The sequence below is a fragment of the Lottia gigantea genome (assembly GCF_000327385.1).
Source record: "Lottia gigantea unplaced genomic scaffold LOTGIsca_31, whole genome shotgun sequence".
Taxonomy (NCBI): domain Eukaryota; kingdom Metazoa; phylum Mollusca; class Gastropoda; family Lottiidae; genus Lottia; species Lottia gigantea.
In genome coordinates this window covers 1,114,317-1,131,492 of record NW_008709027.1, presented here as the reverse complement: position 1 = coordinate 1,131,492, position 17,176 = coordinate 1,114,317, and the positions used below count along the sequence as shown (strand labels likewise).

General features: G+C 33.6%; 3 protein-coding genes across 3 annotated transcripts in view; 2 read left to right on the top strand and 1 right to left on the bottom strand.

Moving 5' to 3' along the window:
• Positions 1–1,462: 1,462 nt before the first annotated feature.
• On the bottom strand, positions 1,463–2,541 carry LOTGIDRAFT_161857 (hypothetical protein; the record flags this gene model as incomplete). Its single annotated transcript, XM_009057742.1, has 2 exons — positions 1,463–1,959; positions 2,406–2,541. The coding sequence occupies 2 exons, from the start codon at positions 2,539–2,541 to the stop codon at positions 1,463–1,465; spliced, it is 633 nt and encodes a 210-aa protein (XP_009055990.1).
• Positions 2,542–6,374: 3,833 nt separating this feature from the next.
• On the top strand, positions 6,375–11,101 carry LOTGIDRAFT_161856 (hypothetical protein; the record flags this gene model as incomplete). The annotated part of the gene is made up of 3 exons (XM_009057741.1): positions 6,375–6,392; positions 9,126–9,911; positions 10,154–11,101. The coding sequence occupies 3 exons, from the start codon at positions 6,375–6,377 to the stop codon at positions 11,099–11,101; spliced, it is 1,752 nt and encodes a 583-aa protein (XP_009055989.1).
• Positions 11,102–14,966: 3,865 nt separating this feature from the next.
• The window catches only part of LOTGIDRAFT_161855 (hypothetical protein), a gene marked incomplete at both ends in the record, with an annotated part of 10,531 nt that continues 8,321 nt past the window's right edge, over positions 14,967–17,176 (top strand). The window contains one exon of the mRNA XM_009057740.1: positions 14,967–15,021. Coding sequence (XP_009055988.1) covers positions 14,967–15,021 — 55 coding nt within the window. The remainder of the gene's footprint in view (positions 15,022–17,176) is intronic.

Below are 17,176 nucleotides of genomic sequence, written 5' to 3'. Positions count from 1 at the left end.
TTTGACCGCTGATATTTCTGTAAGGAATTTGTCCAGAATTTCATTGAATTCTTTTAATTCTTCAACTGTTATATCTTGTCTTCTCTCGATCTTTCGAAAAAGATAATTGATTAAGATACATATTCAAGATATCCGTTTTCTTTTTATAATGAGCTTTCTTTTTGCTCGTGAAACCTATAGCAATCAAGCCACAAGATGAAGTTTGAATAGCAGTAATTGTGGCTAATACAGTTGGGACAAGTACAGGAACCATTAATCCACCAGTCACGGCCGTTCCAAGTATTGTTCCTATCGTTAGAACTACACTCGCTGTTTTGAAAACAGAATCGATTCTACTCCATGTTTTCCTGCATGTATTGTACTGTCTCAACTTTATTTTCAACTCTTCTTGTTTGTCTATCATGTATTGTTGTCTGCTTTCGAGTTCCATTTTTTAAGTCGTTAAATTAAGTGAATTTCCGATAAATGGAACCACTGAATATCATATAGAACGTACTTGTTTGGCCTAGCATTATTATATTTTCGGGTATTAAAAGTAACAACATTTACGCGTACTAACGACATTTCTTTTTTCGTATGGTCCTCTTAAAGATGATAGGAATATTTTAGTTTTTCTTTTTTGATGTTTATCTTGGCTCTTAAAATATAACCACCACCTTCAAGGATGGAGTCTTCGGCAAACGATAAATCTACTATAAACTCTCTTTCTTGTTGACTTTTATGAACATCGATCGAGGTGTATTTTCCACCTAAAACAAAATACAGTTTTATGTATTCAAAGTCTGTTGTTCGTAAAAACTCGTGACTGCACGTGTAAGCGTCGTGGAATTTTGACAATGTTGGTTGATGGTGGATTTTCCGTCTCCAATATCATATCTAAATCTTTGATTCCAATGTTATCCTTATCATTTTCTACTTCCATTTTAAAGGTGTCTACATATTTACCATTTTTCGTTTCAATTTCCTGATCCCTTTTATCAATCAAACGTATATTCTCTTCCAAATTACCATCATTGAATAATGAAATATGTTTGACGGCATTACCGGTTTGTTTGAAGACTACTTTATTGACTTTAACCTTCATGGGAAACTCTATTTGAATCAGACAATTATCTCGAAAAGTAAACGCTTCTGTTTCGCCGATATCGAATACGTATTTAGGTTCTCCGTCTACGAGAGAACCCACTTTTATTTCTGCTTTGAATCCGTATTTGTTTGATTTATAAATTTGGTCTTTTCCATCGAAGACAGTGTCACTTTCGAATGGAAGATTGAAATAATACTTGTCCGTGACAATAGCTTCTAATTTGGTCAACCTTCTCTCTTGTCTCAAAAAATCGTCATGAATTCTAGATACTAAAAGATTGACCTGTTCTTTAATATAATTTTTCATATCATCTCGAAATTTATTTTGAAGAAAGTTTTTAATCACACCCACTTCTTTTTCTAATTCGTCCGTGATTTAAGTATCCAAAGCAGTCAATTGTCGTTTAAACGTATCTTTGTCAATTATTGTGTTAATTATATCTTGAACATCTAATTTTTGCTTCGCGATCTTTTCGTTCAAATTCGATATCGAATTTTGTAACTCGGTTTTGTCCACGGTCTTGTCTAGTTCTGCTAGCAATTCGCCAAGTTTTCTTTCCAAAGCGGTTAGTTTTCGTTTCAATCTATCCTCGTTTACATTTGGGTTATCTATTAAACGTTGGACGTCTATTTTTACCTTCGTAATCTTATCGTCTAATTTAAATATTAAATTTTGCAACTGACTTGTTTTATCCACTTGAATAAAACGTTTCAAACTCGTTAACTCTTGTTGTAGTTTGGTTTCGTCCACAAGATTTTTAATATTTCGTCTGAGGTATCTTTTCACGTCAGTTATTCTGTTTTCAACATGGTCCTTATCTATTTGAATTTGATCCAGTAAATATTTCTTGTTCACGGCATCGTTATCGTTTCCTGGAAACTTTAAATTAGTTATTTTGAAATTGTTCATATCGATATCCCCTTGTAAGGTGTCTCCGATTTAATCCACGAAAAAAGGTTTCGCTTTGTTTATAAACGCCGTCATGGGATTTTTAGATTCTAGAGGTAAAGACCCTAATCCAAACTTGTTTGCCATTTTTATTGAGTTAAATTTATTATAATTTCTTCAAACTTTTCTCCCAAACTCAACCGATATAAAACCCAAAGCGACAGCTGTCCACACAGCTTTTGTCCTGGCATTTGAATTTGAAACGTAGAACATTTGATTGGTTTGCTAGTCAATTTCGTTATCTCTTCTGTCGGTTCTAGACCGAAAGAATCAAAGAAATAAAAGTTATTCGAAGAATCTTTGTGTAAAGCAGAGTGTTGAACTCCTTTTTGATCCGACGTATGAATGTTTGAGATCGCGTAAAATTTACCTTTCTTGTATTTCAGTTCATCAATTTCATCTCGCATGCAATAATAAAACGGCGATACGTTCAACTCCTTGGCCCATTTCACAAGTTGAAAATTTGTGGTCGTGTCTTTTCCGTATTTATCGAGAAATGCATTCATTTTTTAAGTTGATTTTTTTGAGGTGTTTTTCGAAGTAGGCGGTAAGTATTGCTGAAGACCCAACTGACGAAATATATACGTAGTTTTTTTTTTGAAAAAACTTGTATAACATTCTGATAAAACACATTCAATAATATTTTGAAGATAAATTTACATTTAAATTTAAAAAATCTTAATTTAGGAAAGTGCTTGTCGACATCTAAATTTCTTAACCTTTCATCTAAATCTTCATTTTCGAGATTCATTTTTAAAAGTCAGTTTTTTGAAGTTCATTTTGATAAAACCTTCCTATGATTTGTTCTTTGTCTTGATCGATCAATTCATACGTGGGAGGTGATGTGCTATTTACTTTATCAACGATGCATATCTCGTTAGTCCAATACCCGACGTAACCTTTCTGAAACAATGATTTATATTTAAAAATACGAACTCGATCTCCAACTTTGAATTTGGGTTTAATATTCAAATTGCTAATCTCGTTTTCAAAGTTGTTTCGAGTGTTGACGGACTTTATGTTATTCGGGTTATTAGAGGCTTGCGTTGGCGTCACACCTATAGACGAATGTATTTTGTTATTGTATTCGTCGACAACAACTGGTAATATTTTAAGCTATTTTTGAGATTTCAATTACGTGAATTTCTCGAATAATTTGCTTTTAAGAGTCCTGTTGAATCTTTCTATCACTACGGTCTTACCTTCGTTATGCGTGCTGTAAATTTCAAACCCCAGAGATTTCACATTTCTTTCACAACTTTAGGGGTCGTCTGTCGGATTGTTTCATTATGGTTTCGAATGCTTGTTTGACAGTCAGACCCGATTTGTTTTTCAAGGGAAAGACCCAAGCGTATCTCGTGTATATGTTGATCACCGTCAAACAATACTTGTACCCTCTCTCGACTGGCATGTTGATTAAATCGGCTGACCAAATTTCATCTTTATCAAAAACTTTGACTTTGAAGTAATGTTTGTTTTTTCGAAATTCTTTGTGAATCTCGTCTGCTATGCCCATACCCAATTTCAATTTTGCCTTCAAGAGTTTTATGATAAGAGCCCTCTGTAATTTCTCTTTGAAAGTGGGATAGGGAATACTTTCGAGTTCGTCTATCATTTGTTTGTCTGCTTGGTGTCTGAATGTTATGTCTTTGTTTCTGTACAGTATGTCGTGTTTGGGCGTTGCTGCGTCAACTCTATTAACGGGTTCTTCCCCTGGTTTGGGATTATCATTTTCGTCCAATCGTAGATCTAACCTAGTGCCTGGACCTGTATAATTTAGGAGGGTGGACATTTATTAAAGACATATTTGTTCAATAATGAAATAAACACCATATATTTTTAATACGAAAGATTTAATACAAGGAGAAAACTATTCAAGCGATAGAAATAAATCACTTTATGAAATGTCACGAGCGATCCTAATAAGAGTTTGGTAAAAATTCTTGGCCTTTTTCTATCCCCTTACCGATGGTTTAAATATTCTTCGTGATATGAAATGTTGGCATCTATTAAACTGGAATAAAACAAAAATTGATATTTTTGAAAAAAAAAACAGCAAGTTAATCTTAATTCCACCCTGTCGTCTTATGATTAAATCAAACAAAAAAGAACATACCTTGATTTTTGTATGGTTAAATTCCTAATCTTCAACAAAAATTGAGACACTGCTAACAGTTGAGAGTCTAGACTGTCTGTGCTGACGTTGCCCGCGTGATATGTTAATTATAGCGTGACATATATCCAGTCAACAATAGAGGAGTGATTGTTACTAGGCATTAAAGGTATTTATTAAATCAATAATACTCTAGACTGTGTATAAACAAAAAACAGTGTTACCTCCCATTAATCAGTTGAGGTTTTTATCCAATAATTTTTATTTCGCATTTTTCTTATATGTTGTAATTATTTCAACTCGTTAGATCTTTTCACTGCATCTACTCCTGAGGAAATTTATTGTTTGGGACAAAGTTGGCCACTTAGGGGATGAGAGGTGATAGCGCAGAGAAGAAACCGTCTCCTTCAAATTTTTTTTGTTCGTGTTTTAAAATTAAAGACATCTTTTTTTTTAATGCGGTTATTTTATACTGTATTATTTTAGTGAATCTTGTGTGTGGTTGGGTAATTTATATGGAGTCTGTTAAAATACAGTTTGGAGGAATCTGTTATAATACATTTTTTAACAGTTTGAGGAGTCTGTTATAATACATTTTAACAGTTGTGTCTTTTCGGATATGACGCATTGAAAAAGCTGCGCATGCGCAGAAGTGAAATGCGTCATATCCGAAAAGACATATACTACTGAATTTTGGCCATTTTTGTCTCAATGCAACTGCGGATGAACGTGAGTAAACGCTGACTGTAATTGGCGTGGATGTCAGCCCAGAATTTTAATTTGCCTCGGTGGTGATGAGAAACATAATAGAAACTTGTGACAATTGTGCGTAATAGACCGTTACAAAAATGGAAGAGTTGGACGGGAATCGTATGTATTCCCAGGCATCTGAAGTTCCTTTCCACGTTGTGTTCTTTTTAGTCACGGTTCTCACGTCAAGCTAGGGTGAACGAAAGCCGTTACGGTGCGTCCCGCTTTGTTTGCAGGCCGAAGCATTATGATATTGAGTTCTGCTACTGTCTGACACGGATAGTAAAAAACCAGGGCGCAAAACGTTTCGGGTAAACATAACTGCCGTGTCCGGCGGGAACATTGTGTAAACGTAGAGCTAAGCTGTATGCCTAAATCCCTCCGTGATGATTCAAATTTTGAGATAATAAACTATGTAGTTATCCCTTTGAAATATTTGCAGAAGCTGTCATTTCGAGACTAATGTAGTCAACAGCTCTTCTGGCGATGTAACTACATTTCTGAAACAAGTATAGCCTAATGTAGCAGTGAAGGTGCCCTAATAAGATTATTACTATTGAAACTATACTCCAGAGAAAATGAGAAATGATGCTGCTCTTATAAACAAAGTGGCTATCAATCCGAGATTGTTAGAAATTCTATCTGTCATTTTAAGATTATGTTAGCCATATTTCTCCTCTTCCAAGATAACAAAAGTCACTTTGGTATGGTATGGTTTCAGTTAAAACTATTTGGTACCATTGCATATTAGATATCATTTTACAGATATATGAAATTCTCAACAAAGCAAAGTAGGTGATGAAATAGTGATAATCAGGAAATATTCATTTTAAAATACCTTCGAATTCAATTGCAGCAATATGAAATGAAAATTTTAATTGAAAAATTAAGGCGAATACGGCGCTAAATTTGAATTTCATTCTTTCTGACCTAATGATTTTCAAGGAACATATTCAGCAATATAAAAAAAGACTTATTAAACAGTATCAGGTATGTGGATTCTCCGAAAGGGATGTCGATTTGACCAACCCAGTCGAAAAGTAGCATCAGGTGTTCCAAAAGGATGATCATAGTATGCCTCGCTAGCAACAACCGCGACATTAACTTAACATTATTTTAGTATTTTAAAGGAAATCGAATTAATTAAAGCCTTTGGACTTGAACACAAGTAGAGTCATCGGCCTATAAGTATTCTCTCCGAAGTACTCTCCGAAAGGGGTGCCGAGAGGAAAGACTTTACAGCAATCTTATTACTTTTTCTGATATACCTGTAGTTGATTTAATCAAATGTAGCTTATGAAGATGATTCAATAAAATCAATAATGATTTATTTTCAGTTAATGAATCTACTTTTTTTATATCCTATACCTACACATTAAGTGAAACACAATTAGTCGAAATGATTGAAAAATAATGACATTAATAGTTTACACCTATATATAGGATATATTTCAGTCGACTGCCACATCATTCGATATGGATTTACTTCAAAAGGTAAGTAAATAATATAGACGGACTTCGTCCCTCTTCCTTTTATCCGAGATGTTGCAGCAATATAATGAAATGTTGACAATTGTAAATGCAAAGATAGCTTGTCATGTACGACCACCGGGCCACTGGCAGGTCGAATAAAAATATTTGGCAGTACTAAAAGTAAAAAACATGAGTATATGAAATATTCGACCTTCAGTCATACACTTCTTTCGAACGTTTTGAGGTCATACTGATGAATATTACCAGGTTGTGTCAAAATTCAGTAAGAATAAGCTAAATATTGTAAATATTGAACGAGTTTTCAAGAGAGAGGTCATTTAAAATATTTTTTGATTTTCTGACTTTCATTAGAGAGCATCATCAATGGTTGATAATAAACAATTTCAACAAGTTTCGTCAAAATCCGACATATTTGTGCCGTCTGGAGTGTTTACAAGCTAAAAATTGAACGCGTTTCCAAGAACAGGGGCAATAACTCATAGGCTACTAAACATTTTTCAATTTTGGACGGACGGACGCCAATAAAGCCCCTTTTTCATGTTGACGTATACAAAGGAATACAATATAGTTAAAGGAATACTACTTCTTAAATTGGACATAGAATTTCAAGTTTCAAACTGGACTCATTACAACCAGGTTTAAAAATTTCAATTTTTTTGGTCATCCTAAGAGGTATAGATATCATAGGCTGAGAAAAAAAAAGATGAGAGACGAAGGTTTGAATCTGTACCGGCACCATGTTCAAATTTATGTAGAACTGCGTATAGGTTTTACTGCATATATAGGCTAAGGGTCGATATATTTTGGCTATCATTAATCTAGTATCGTTATGCTGCATTGACATTGTGGCATTTTGCATTACCCCAACATAAAAATATAAAGATAGCTTGCGTTGCAAGGTAACATACGCCCACTGGCAGCTGTCAGAAATGATAAAAGTGACTTTAGTGACTTAAGTATGAATTTTCTCATATTAAAGAAATTATGTATGCTGAATATTTCCACTAAATTTTTTAAAATCAATATCAAAAACCCAAATACAACAAACAATTAAATCATACAGCTCTAATCAAGGGCAAAAAACAAATTTTGACGCGTTTTTCGTAAGTTAATGGCATTAACTCAAAAACATTTCATCAGACATGCGTCAAGTTAGAACTTGTCCGAGATCTTATCAATTTCAATGATCACACCAAGTTTCATCAGAATCGGTTGAAAACTGTAGCTTCTGTTGTGCTCACGAACAAATTTTGACGCGTTTTTACAAAGTCAAGGGCAATAACTCGAACACCGTTCATCAAAAATGTATCAAGTTAGAACTTGTCCGAGATCTTATCAATTCCAATGATCACAACAAGTTTCATCAGAATTGGTTGAAAACTGTAGCGTCAATCCTGCTCACAAACTATTTTTAACAAATTTCGACGCATTTTAACAAAGTCAAGGGCAATAACTCAAAAACCGTTCATCGAAAATGCGTCAAGTTAGAACTTGTCCGAGATCTTATCAAATCCAATGATCACACCAAGTTTCATCAGAATCAGTTGAAAACTGAAGCTTCAATCCTGCTCACGAACTATTTTTAACAAATTTTGACGCGTTTTTACAAAGTCAAGGGCAATAACACAAAAACCGTTCATTGAAAATGCGTCAAATTAGAACTTGTCCGAGATCTTATCAATTCCAATGATCACACCAAGTTTCATCAGAATCTGTTGAAAACTGTAGCGTCAATCCTGCTCACAAACTATTTTTAACAAATTTCAACACGTTTTAACAAAGTCAAGGGCAATAACTCAAAAACCGTTCATCAGACATGCGTCAAGTTAGAACTTGTCCGAGATCTTATCAATTCCAATGATCACACCAAGTTTCATCAGAATCGGTTGAAAACTGTAGCTTCAATCCTGCTCACGAACTATTTTTAACAATTTTGACGCGTTTTTACAAAGTCAAGGGCAATAACTCCAAAACCGTTCATTGAAAATGCGTCAAATTAGAACTTGTCCGAGATCTTATCAATTCCAATGATTACACCAAGTTTCATCAGAATCGGTTGAAAACTGTAGCGTCAATCCTGCTCACAAACTATTTTTAACAAATTTCAACACGTTTTAACAAAGTCAAGGGCAATAACTCAAAAACCGTTCATCAGACATGCGTCAAGTTAGAACTTGTCCGAGATCTTATCAATTCCAATGATCACACCAAGTTTCATCAGAATCGGTTTAAAACTGTAGCTTCCATCCTGCTCACGAACTATTTTTAACAAATTTCAACGCGTTTTAACAAAGTCAAGGGCAATAACTCAAAAACCGTTCATCGAAAATGCGTAAAGTTAGAACTTGTCCGAGATCTTATTAATTCCAAAGATCACACCAAGTTTCATCAGAATCGGCGTTCTAAGTCAAGGGCAATATCTCAAAAACCGTTCATCGAAAATATGTCAAATTCGAACTTGTCCGAGATCTTATCAATCTAAAGCATCACACCAAGTTTTATCATAATCAGATAAAAACTGTAGTCTCTATAGTGCTCACAAGAAATGTTGACGGACGGACCGACGGACAGGGGCGACGACAATATACGACCATATATTCAAGTGGGCGTATAAAAATAACCATTATTTTTTATGTTGTCTACAACCAAACTAATCGAATAATTCGGGCAAAAGGGCATTTATTTTAATCACCCTCATTATAAAACATAACACTAAGTATTTTGATATTTCAGATAATACACTTCAATATATTTATATGCCCAGTTGTAAGTTCTGTATTAGACGTCCTCCACTCCACCGGTGGAATGAACATGTGTAGAGAATGTATACACAATCCAGAAAAAGGCCTCATGACTATTCCACATTGTGTGAAGTGTTATTGTGATAAAGGTTGTATGATATATGGAGATTGTTGTATAGATGTTGCACAGAAATTTCATCTTCACACATCTGAACCAAATCCTGAATTTTCCTGTGTTGCTCAAAATGAAAATGTATATAGATTTTATGAGTTACATATTGAGTATGGCTACTACATGACAACTAGTTACCAACAAGGTACAAATAGAAAAAAATGTAATAAAAGAATTGAACCTGTCACATCAAACATTACAGGAAGAACATACAGTAATATTGAATGTGCCATCAAAAACAATGAACGGTATCTCATACCTTGGACTTTACGTTCAGATCAAATGGCAACAATTATCTACCCTCCTGATAACATATCCTTGAGAGTCTGTGATTATTTAAGATCTATTGTACCCATTTCTAATTGTTCTGAAGGGTCACAAACGGATCAAGATTCATGTGATTCGTATTACTACCCTGTATATGATGATGTGGGTAATGTCTATCAGAATATATATTGTTATATGTGTAATGGTGGTGCTGTATCTTCAGTAAAGAGTGAAGGGTATAACCCATTAAGAGCTCTAACGAGATTCTCAGAAACATTTTCTCCAGATAACAAAATATTGAAATGTATTCAAGATGAAGAGTGGATGGATACTATAGCAGTAAGTAAACTTTGTTTTTCCTTTAAGGTTTGTCACAATTCGTTTGAACAGAAATCGCCGGAAATTATAACTAATGTTTCACTGATTAAACTGTGCCTATTTTCTCTCTTTCATACACAACCATGAAATCAAAAATGTTAATACTACGTATTCCCTCGATTTAAGTGTGACACAGTATATATGACCTCAATGTTATGGACATGTCGTATAGGTAATTTTTATATCATACGATTGTCTTTCAGTTAAAATGTAGAAGAATTTTATGTTTTGAAGATGCCAAGATAGTAAATAAAACCTGTCCAGTTTCCACGATAGATAGTAATATGAAGTATTTTATCATCAACATACGATTAATGATTCTTAAAGGACCACTGAATATAGCAGATCAGCTATGGGATCAAATTATTGGAAATTCATTCTCGTATGTATCCCAGGGTCTTCATTCTAAGAATTATTCATTACGTGTTTCAACACCAAGTAGGCAATTATACTGGAACGGTTGGGCGAATGAAAATTTAAAATTCCTTAATGTCAGATGTTGGTTTCAAGTGAGCCAATCGGTAGAACTATTCCAACTACAAAGGGATATTGATAAATTTGTGAAGGTAACTGAATATATTGGTGGTGTTGATATTGGTTATTCATATGTTAATAATCTGCCTAAAAATATCAGTTTTGAACGATTCTACCAGCTTGATAGCAATGTAGACCTCTGTTGCATAGAACTTGCAACAGCTTCACCGGTTACTGAAGATAAATATACATTCATCAGTGAACAATTAATGTGTCCCTATATTCATTTCGAATCATCTGAATATGTAGTGGACTACCTTACAGCGTATATTCCTCACCTTAATATCTCTCTAGAGTCAAACCAATATCATGTTAATTTTCAACAGAAACTTGTTGTATGTGTCAATGATATCATTGTAAAACTAGATACAGAATTCCTGAATAACAGTTTGTTGTATATTGTTGAAGAAGAGAAACTAGAAGATCTGTTATCTTGGTATTTAAATGTTGCTTGTATAACATCATCACTTGTTTGTCTTGCTATATCCTTTATGACCTTCTTATCCAAACCTGAACTTCGGACGTTGCCTGGTAAAACTAACATGATTTTGATTGCATCATTATTTTTAGCCCAGTTTACGTTAATTAGTGGTATAAGTATTAAAAATCCAACATAATGTAAAGCCATTGGAATCATTATTCATTACCTTTGGCTTACCTCGATATTTTGGATGCATGTCTGTTCCTTTCATATGTTCAAAGTGTTTGTTCTTCAAAATTTAACCAAAAGTCCATCTGAGGGACATTTGAAACATATTGTGAAATATACTGTATATGCAAATGGTTTCCCTGGACTTATTGTAATATTTACTATCATTGCTAACCTGCAAATGTCCGGCGGATCAGAAATAGGGTATGGTGGTGTTGTTTGTTATTTGACTTCAAAAGAACTTATTTTATATTCATTCGTCATTCCTCTTATATTGATCATTATCAGTAATATTATATTTTTTACATTTACTATAATATCTATACAGCGTGTTCAGATAATGGGACGACAAACTGGTGGTGAGCGCAATAATGTTTATATCTATTTAAAATTATCAGTTGTTACGGGATTATTCTGGATTGTAGCTTTATTAGCTGAAACATTTAACAGCACCATTCTAGAATACCTATCCATTATTTTAAATGGCTCTCAAGGGGTTTTCCTCTTTGTAGCGTTTACGGTTAATCGAAACGTTTTACGCCTGTGGAAGGCCCACTTAGTTCGATTAACCCCAATAAGGAAAACTAATTCGACAAGTAAAACTAATTCAACGGTCATTGCCGGTAGTACAGAACAGCAAATCTCGCATACAAGTGATAGTCATTCATCATGAGTAACAGAGACTAACTGATAGAATTAACCAGATTGAATATTTTATTATGTTGTTACCCATGATGTTGTGTTTACGTTTAACTACTATCAATAAATTTACAATAAAATACTTTTATTACTTACTAATAGTATTATTTTTCTATCGATGATAGATGTTCAAGTTATAATTTGTAAAACATGATAATTGTTTCGCGCCTAAATCAGTGGTTTTAAGTACCCTTTGACAGTTTAAAACATTGTATTTAAGCTATTAGTGTTTTTGAATTTACACTCACCAGCTGAACAATAAATTTAAGTTAATAGACTTTATTATATCCAATGAAACCGATAACGAAAATTTTCACAGTTTTCAACTAGTCTTTGAATAAGTTCTGTACCTATCTTTTGTCATCTCCACTGACAAATTCAACATTTCCAAGGTCGTGAGGAAATCCACTTTGTAAAAGAATCGATTGACAGTCTGACAGGTTAAGCCAGCAGCCCCGGTTTGAAATTTAAGATATCTCTAGTTCCCTCCCGACACCTGTATATCATCTTCTTTGAAACTTAAAAAGAATATTATAAGCTCTAATCCTAATTTGAAAATTTCACTCACTATAATTTCGCCATGATTGAAACGAAATTAATGAGATTGATAGAAATTCTTGTTGCATACCAATGAGACTAACTTTATTCTTGGGATAAATGGTTTGATTTTTCAAACCGAGACACGGAATAATTGTTGAAATTCTGGTTTATTTTTTACACGATTACATTGGGATAGTATTCTGTAGGGGAAAAATCAAAAACAAGAGAGACATTTATCTGGGCTTACAGAGCTCGCTCGTTGACTTTTATTCGGCTCCGACTGGCAAATACTGTCCTACCTAAAGGCACATGGTTTTTCTCATGTCAGCCGTTTTGCATGACCAGTCAATTTACCGACTACTAAGGTTACAGTTCAAGTAATGGAGAAACAGGATGACTCCAATTCAGCGGAACTTCTTGTCTTCAAGGACGCAGCAGCTTGTCTATCCCTGTTTTGCACGCCACATGACGTAATCTAAGAAGTCTTCAATATATTTCTAAAAATCAGAAGTCCTAGCTGAAATATGGCCTCAACTACTAAATCAACAAAAACCTCCAGATTGAACCATTTTGGATCCTATCACATCCACATCCAAGGGGAATGATCAAGTGCATTTAGTTCGTTGTGCCAAGGAAATTCTGAGTCTGGGGGAAATCTAACCCCGGAGAAAATAAATTGAAACAAACCACTTCATCAATCTGAAGCCATCTGCAAACCGGCAACCAGACTACGCACCAACAACGTCCTACCAGACCACTTCAATGCCATTAAATGTCGCCACTACCACATCGCCACAGGTCGAATTTTCTCATTCAAACTAAACCAAACCAAATTTTACCATTAGAGACTAATATTAAAAACAGGGGATTCGCCGCCACATAATTCGACCAACAGCACCAATCGATTAAATTGATCTAGATCCTTCTACCAACAATCAACTAACTAGTTGTTAACTGTACAAACCGACCCATGTACTATACTAGACTCGCCGGCAGCCATCATCACAATGACTGCGCCTGTAGACTATAATAATTACGTTATCGATCACATTTTCTATGGGTTGAGGTGGGGCTAAATATGTTTTTTTCAGCTACAGGCTTAGTTACAATATACAATTATTGGTGCATTCAATGCAAATTTAGCTATGAAACGTTATCATTAAACAAGAAATATTATGAATTTATTTTGTATTTAAGAGAACATAATTTTAATTACGAATGTATATTAATATCCTTATATTATTGATTATATTAGTATGTTTATTGTATCTTTATGAACCTGTAGACGTGCTTTAATGTGTACGAAGCAATAAATCTTCAATTATTCAAATTTGCTTCTTGCTCATTGCTTTTCTAGTTAATGGTATATGGAGTTTAGGTCTTACATTCACCCGATATATCATTCTCAACTTTAAAATTATTTCTCTCAGGATCGCCGCCTTCACTGTATATATTAATAGTTCTTTATCAATATTATCTGAAGGAATGAAACAAATGACCACAACTGTGTTTAAACATAGACTGTACTTCAAGTCTAAAGCGTTTGAACGTATTTACGAACTACCTTCATTCATAGTTTTGTTCTGATGGTATAAACAATTTAATTAATTTTATACATCTCGTGTATCCATTCTGTCTGAAATAATTTATTATATGAAAAACAGCAAATCAGTAGTCAGGATATTTCAGTTCGAAGAAAGATGTTTAAAAAACACAGCTTTCTTTTTAAATAGCATCGCGAAATACATAGTAAATATGAATTTGAACATTTGAAAAAATTCTGAAGGTAAAACAACTCCCTGAAATATGAATTAATTTTTCTGTCATATATGTTTATATGTATATGATTTTGTCTATGTAATAAAAACGTAGGATCTAGATCAAATTAAAATAATCGACAACTGTATCAAACTTAAACTGAAGTATGACCAAATGTTAACTTTATCGACTTTTAGTTCACTCTACGCTCGAATGAATGTATTTTTTGCCCTCATTTTTTACAATTATGATGACCGTAATAGGTTAAACTTTTGATTTTGTTGTACGGTTCTCATCAATTTTAGCACCTAACTTTCCCAACCTACTAAAAAATCATAATTTCCCTTAAAACATTTAAAACTGTTTTAAAGGTTATTTTTTGAATAATGCTTGTACTGCTTCAACAAAACTGTCCATAAAGTTACTGTCATTAATACAAGGATTAAACTTTGTTAAAATCTACTTTTCATCTGACGGCTTCCTTAATTTTATCTCGTATTTTACTGTTGAAATATTCCAAATGTTACCAAGTAATATTAGGTATATATATATATATATATATATATATATTAATCGATCTAAAACCAGAGATAGTTCAAGCAGCGTGAATGTTCATCTTCCAATTTTTCTTCTGACGAACCACAGATATTAGACAGAGTCGTGAAGTCAATGAAACAAGAGTCTAATTTAAATGAAATTGGAATACTTCAAAGTAACGCATTTTCTTAAACCGATCCTTACATGAGTAGAAACCAGCATGTTATCTTGATATCGATACATCACGAAGATATAATACTTGTTGGAAACGATTAAGGAGAAAAACAAATTTGTTGAAGATGGCACTTTTACATCAGATACTGGTTATGATGGTCATTCCAGCGTTTGTCAATGGTAAGTTTTTTATTTCATTATACGCCTTTTTTCACTGCTGTCCGTACCATTTTATAAATTTGAATTAAAAAAAAACCTCTATTCGAACTTAGTACATGAAAATATTGTCATGTAAGAAAGCATTGTCAAATTCCAAAAGTGATGCAAATAAAGGCTAGTATGAACCTTTTCCTTTTATCAATTTGCATTATAGCTTAAAGTCTTACAAAACATCAACCGATTTGTCTTAAGCTAAAGCTATAGGAATAGATTCGTGCGTTGATATATCAAAAAATGTTGGGCAGCTAGAATGTTGTTTTATTGCGTGGGATACAACACATATACCAATATGTTTCAAGATGGTTTCAAAATTAAAGAACCATAGACAGCTGAAATGTGATAGTATTCATCCAAGAGCGTTATCAATTTTGTGGAATTCGTGTTTTTTAAGGATTATCTTAATCTGTTTTGACTCAACACACATCACGACTTCAGTAACTGTAATCAATTCCAGTATAAATAAGGATGAAGCAATTAATATATTCTGTCACGAGAGTCTAGAGTATGTCGTAGTTACTGTCAATTGATTGTAGTTTAAATCACGTTAACCGAGTCTAAATTAATTAATCAAATTACGTATCTTGAAGAGGAATAAAACCTGGTGACCGCTTGTTCCATTTTCCTTATGCTTTCAATTATTGAATGGTGCAAGCTTTTTATCGTCTTGGCCAAAAGGGCCTGACGATTTTCCGTGTTAACATATTCATTACGTCTATTAAGCATTTAAATACGTATACCATGTACATCTACCAGGCATATACGAATCGTCACGAATCTGTATTTCGAAATAAGACAAACGCACTGGCTATTTGCACCGTCACGCCAAGTCAACTTTTTGTAGTGTGTAATCATCACGTGGTTTTAGGGGTTCCAATGTTCGCTATAGTGAGACAAATTTAAGACGTTTCAAAGATATGTCAGCTGTAAGAGCCAACTGTACTGTAAACCCATCAGTTAATAGTTGCATGGAGTTTCGCAAATTATGACCGAGTGTTATCACTAGTTAGTTACCTTTGCGCCCCATCTCTCTAATAAATGTATTTCTATGGACATGTATCGCAAAGCAGTAGGTAAAATGAAACATGGACATTTTAGTGAATTGATTTTATACAAAAATATCGACTTGTCAAGACGGTTCTAAAGTTTAAGATTTTGATAAAAATGGGATTTGCGTGTCTGTATCCTCAAGGGCTTTTATTTTCAATATAATCCATCGATAGTCGCATTTTCTGTCTCAAATGATTTGAACTGTAACAAGTTCCAAAGAAGAATATTTTCAAAACATTTATTACTACCGACATACTGATTATTTACCAGAAACCAGTAGACGTTATATTATGGTCGTTATAAATAAAAAGCTTCCTTAGATAATGATTTTGTCTGCTGAACTCGCGAACTAGAAAACAATAAAACCAATGCAACATGTAATAATCGTGAACCAACATCTTGCTCAGAACATTTAGAACAATTATATTTTCGAAGGCTATAATAAGCATATCTTTATGTCAAGCGAGGGAAATAGCCATGGATATTGACAATAAATACTAAATGGTGAGTAGTTAGTCGAAATAAACAAGTTACCAATAAGATTAGAAGTTAGATACAAATGACAATGGGAATTGATATGGATTAGAATATGTTGCAAGAAAGAGATTTCAGGTTATTAACATTGACGTTGTAATTATTATCTTTGTAGAGTCATAAAATGGCTAGAATCTGTATAGAGGTTTGTAGCTAACATTCTAATCTCCCGGTCAATATACAAAGGCGATTAAATCAAGCGTAACTCAGCGCATGAAAAATTTGTCAAATACGCTGCCATACGTCGAATACGTTATTCGTAAGTTTTGTATAAGATAAAAAAATGTTGAAGCACGCTGATATGCTTTGTAGTAAGAGGATACCGTATAAACATTTTTACTTTAACGTTTCAAATTAATCGTAATCATACGTAGCTCATTCTCCAAATTTATTTCTAAGTAGTGTGGTTTGAGTATAATATGTGGGATATATTATGTGAAAGGAACGTTAAAAGTTAATTTAAGTTAAATTAACGTATATGAGCAACGTGCAATTCGTTATGAATACTATATGTATACCCCCCCCCCCCCCCCCC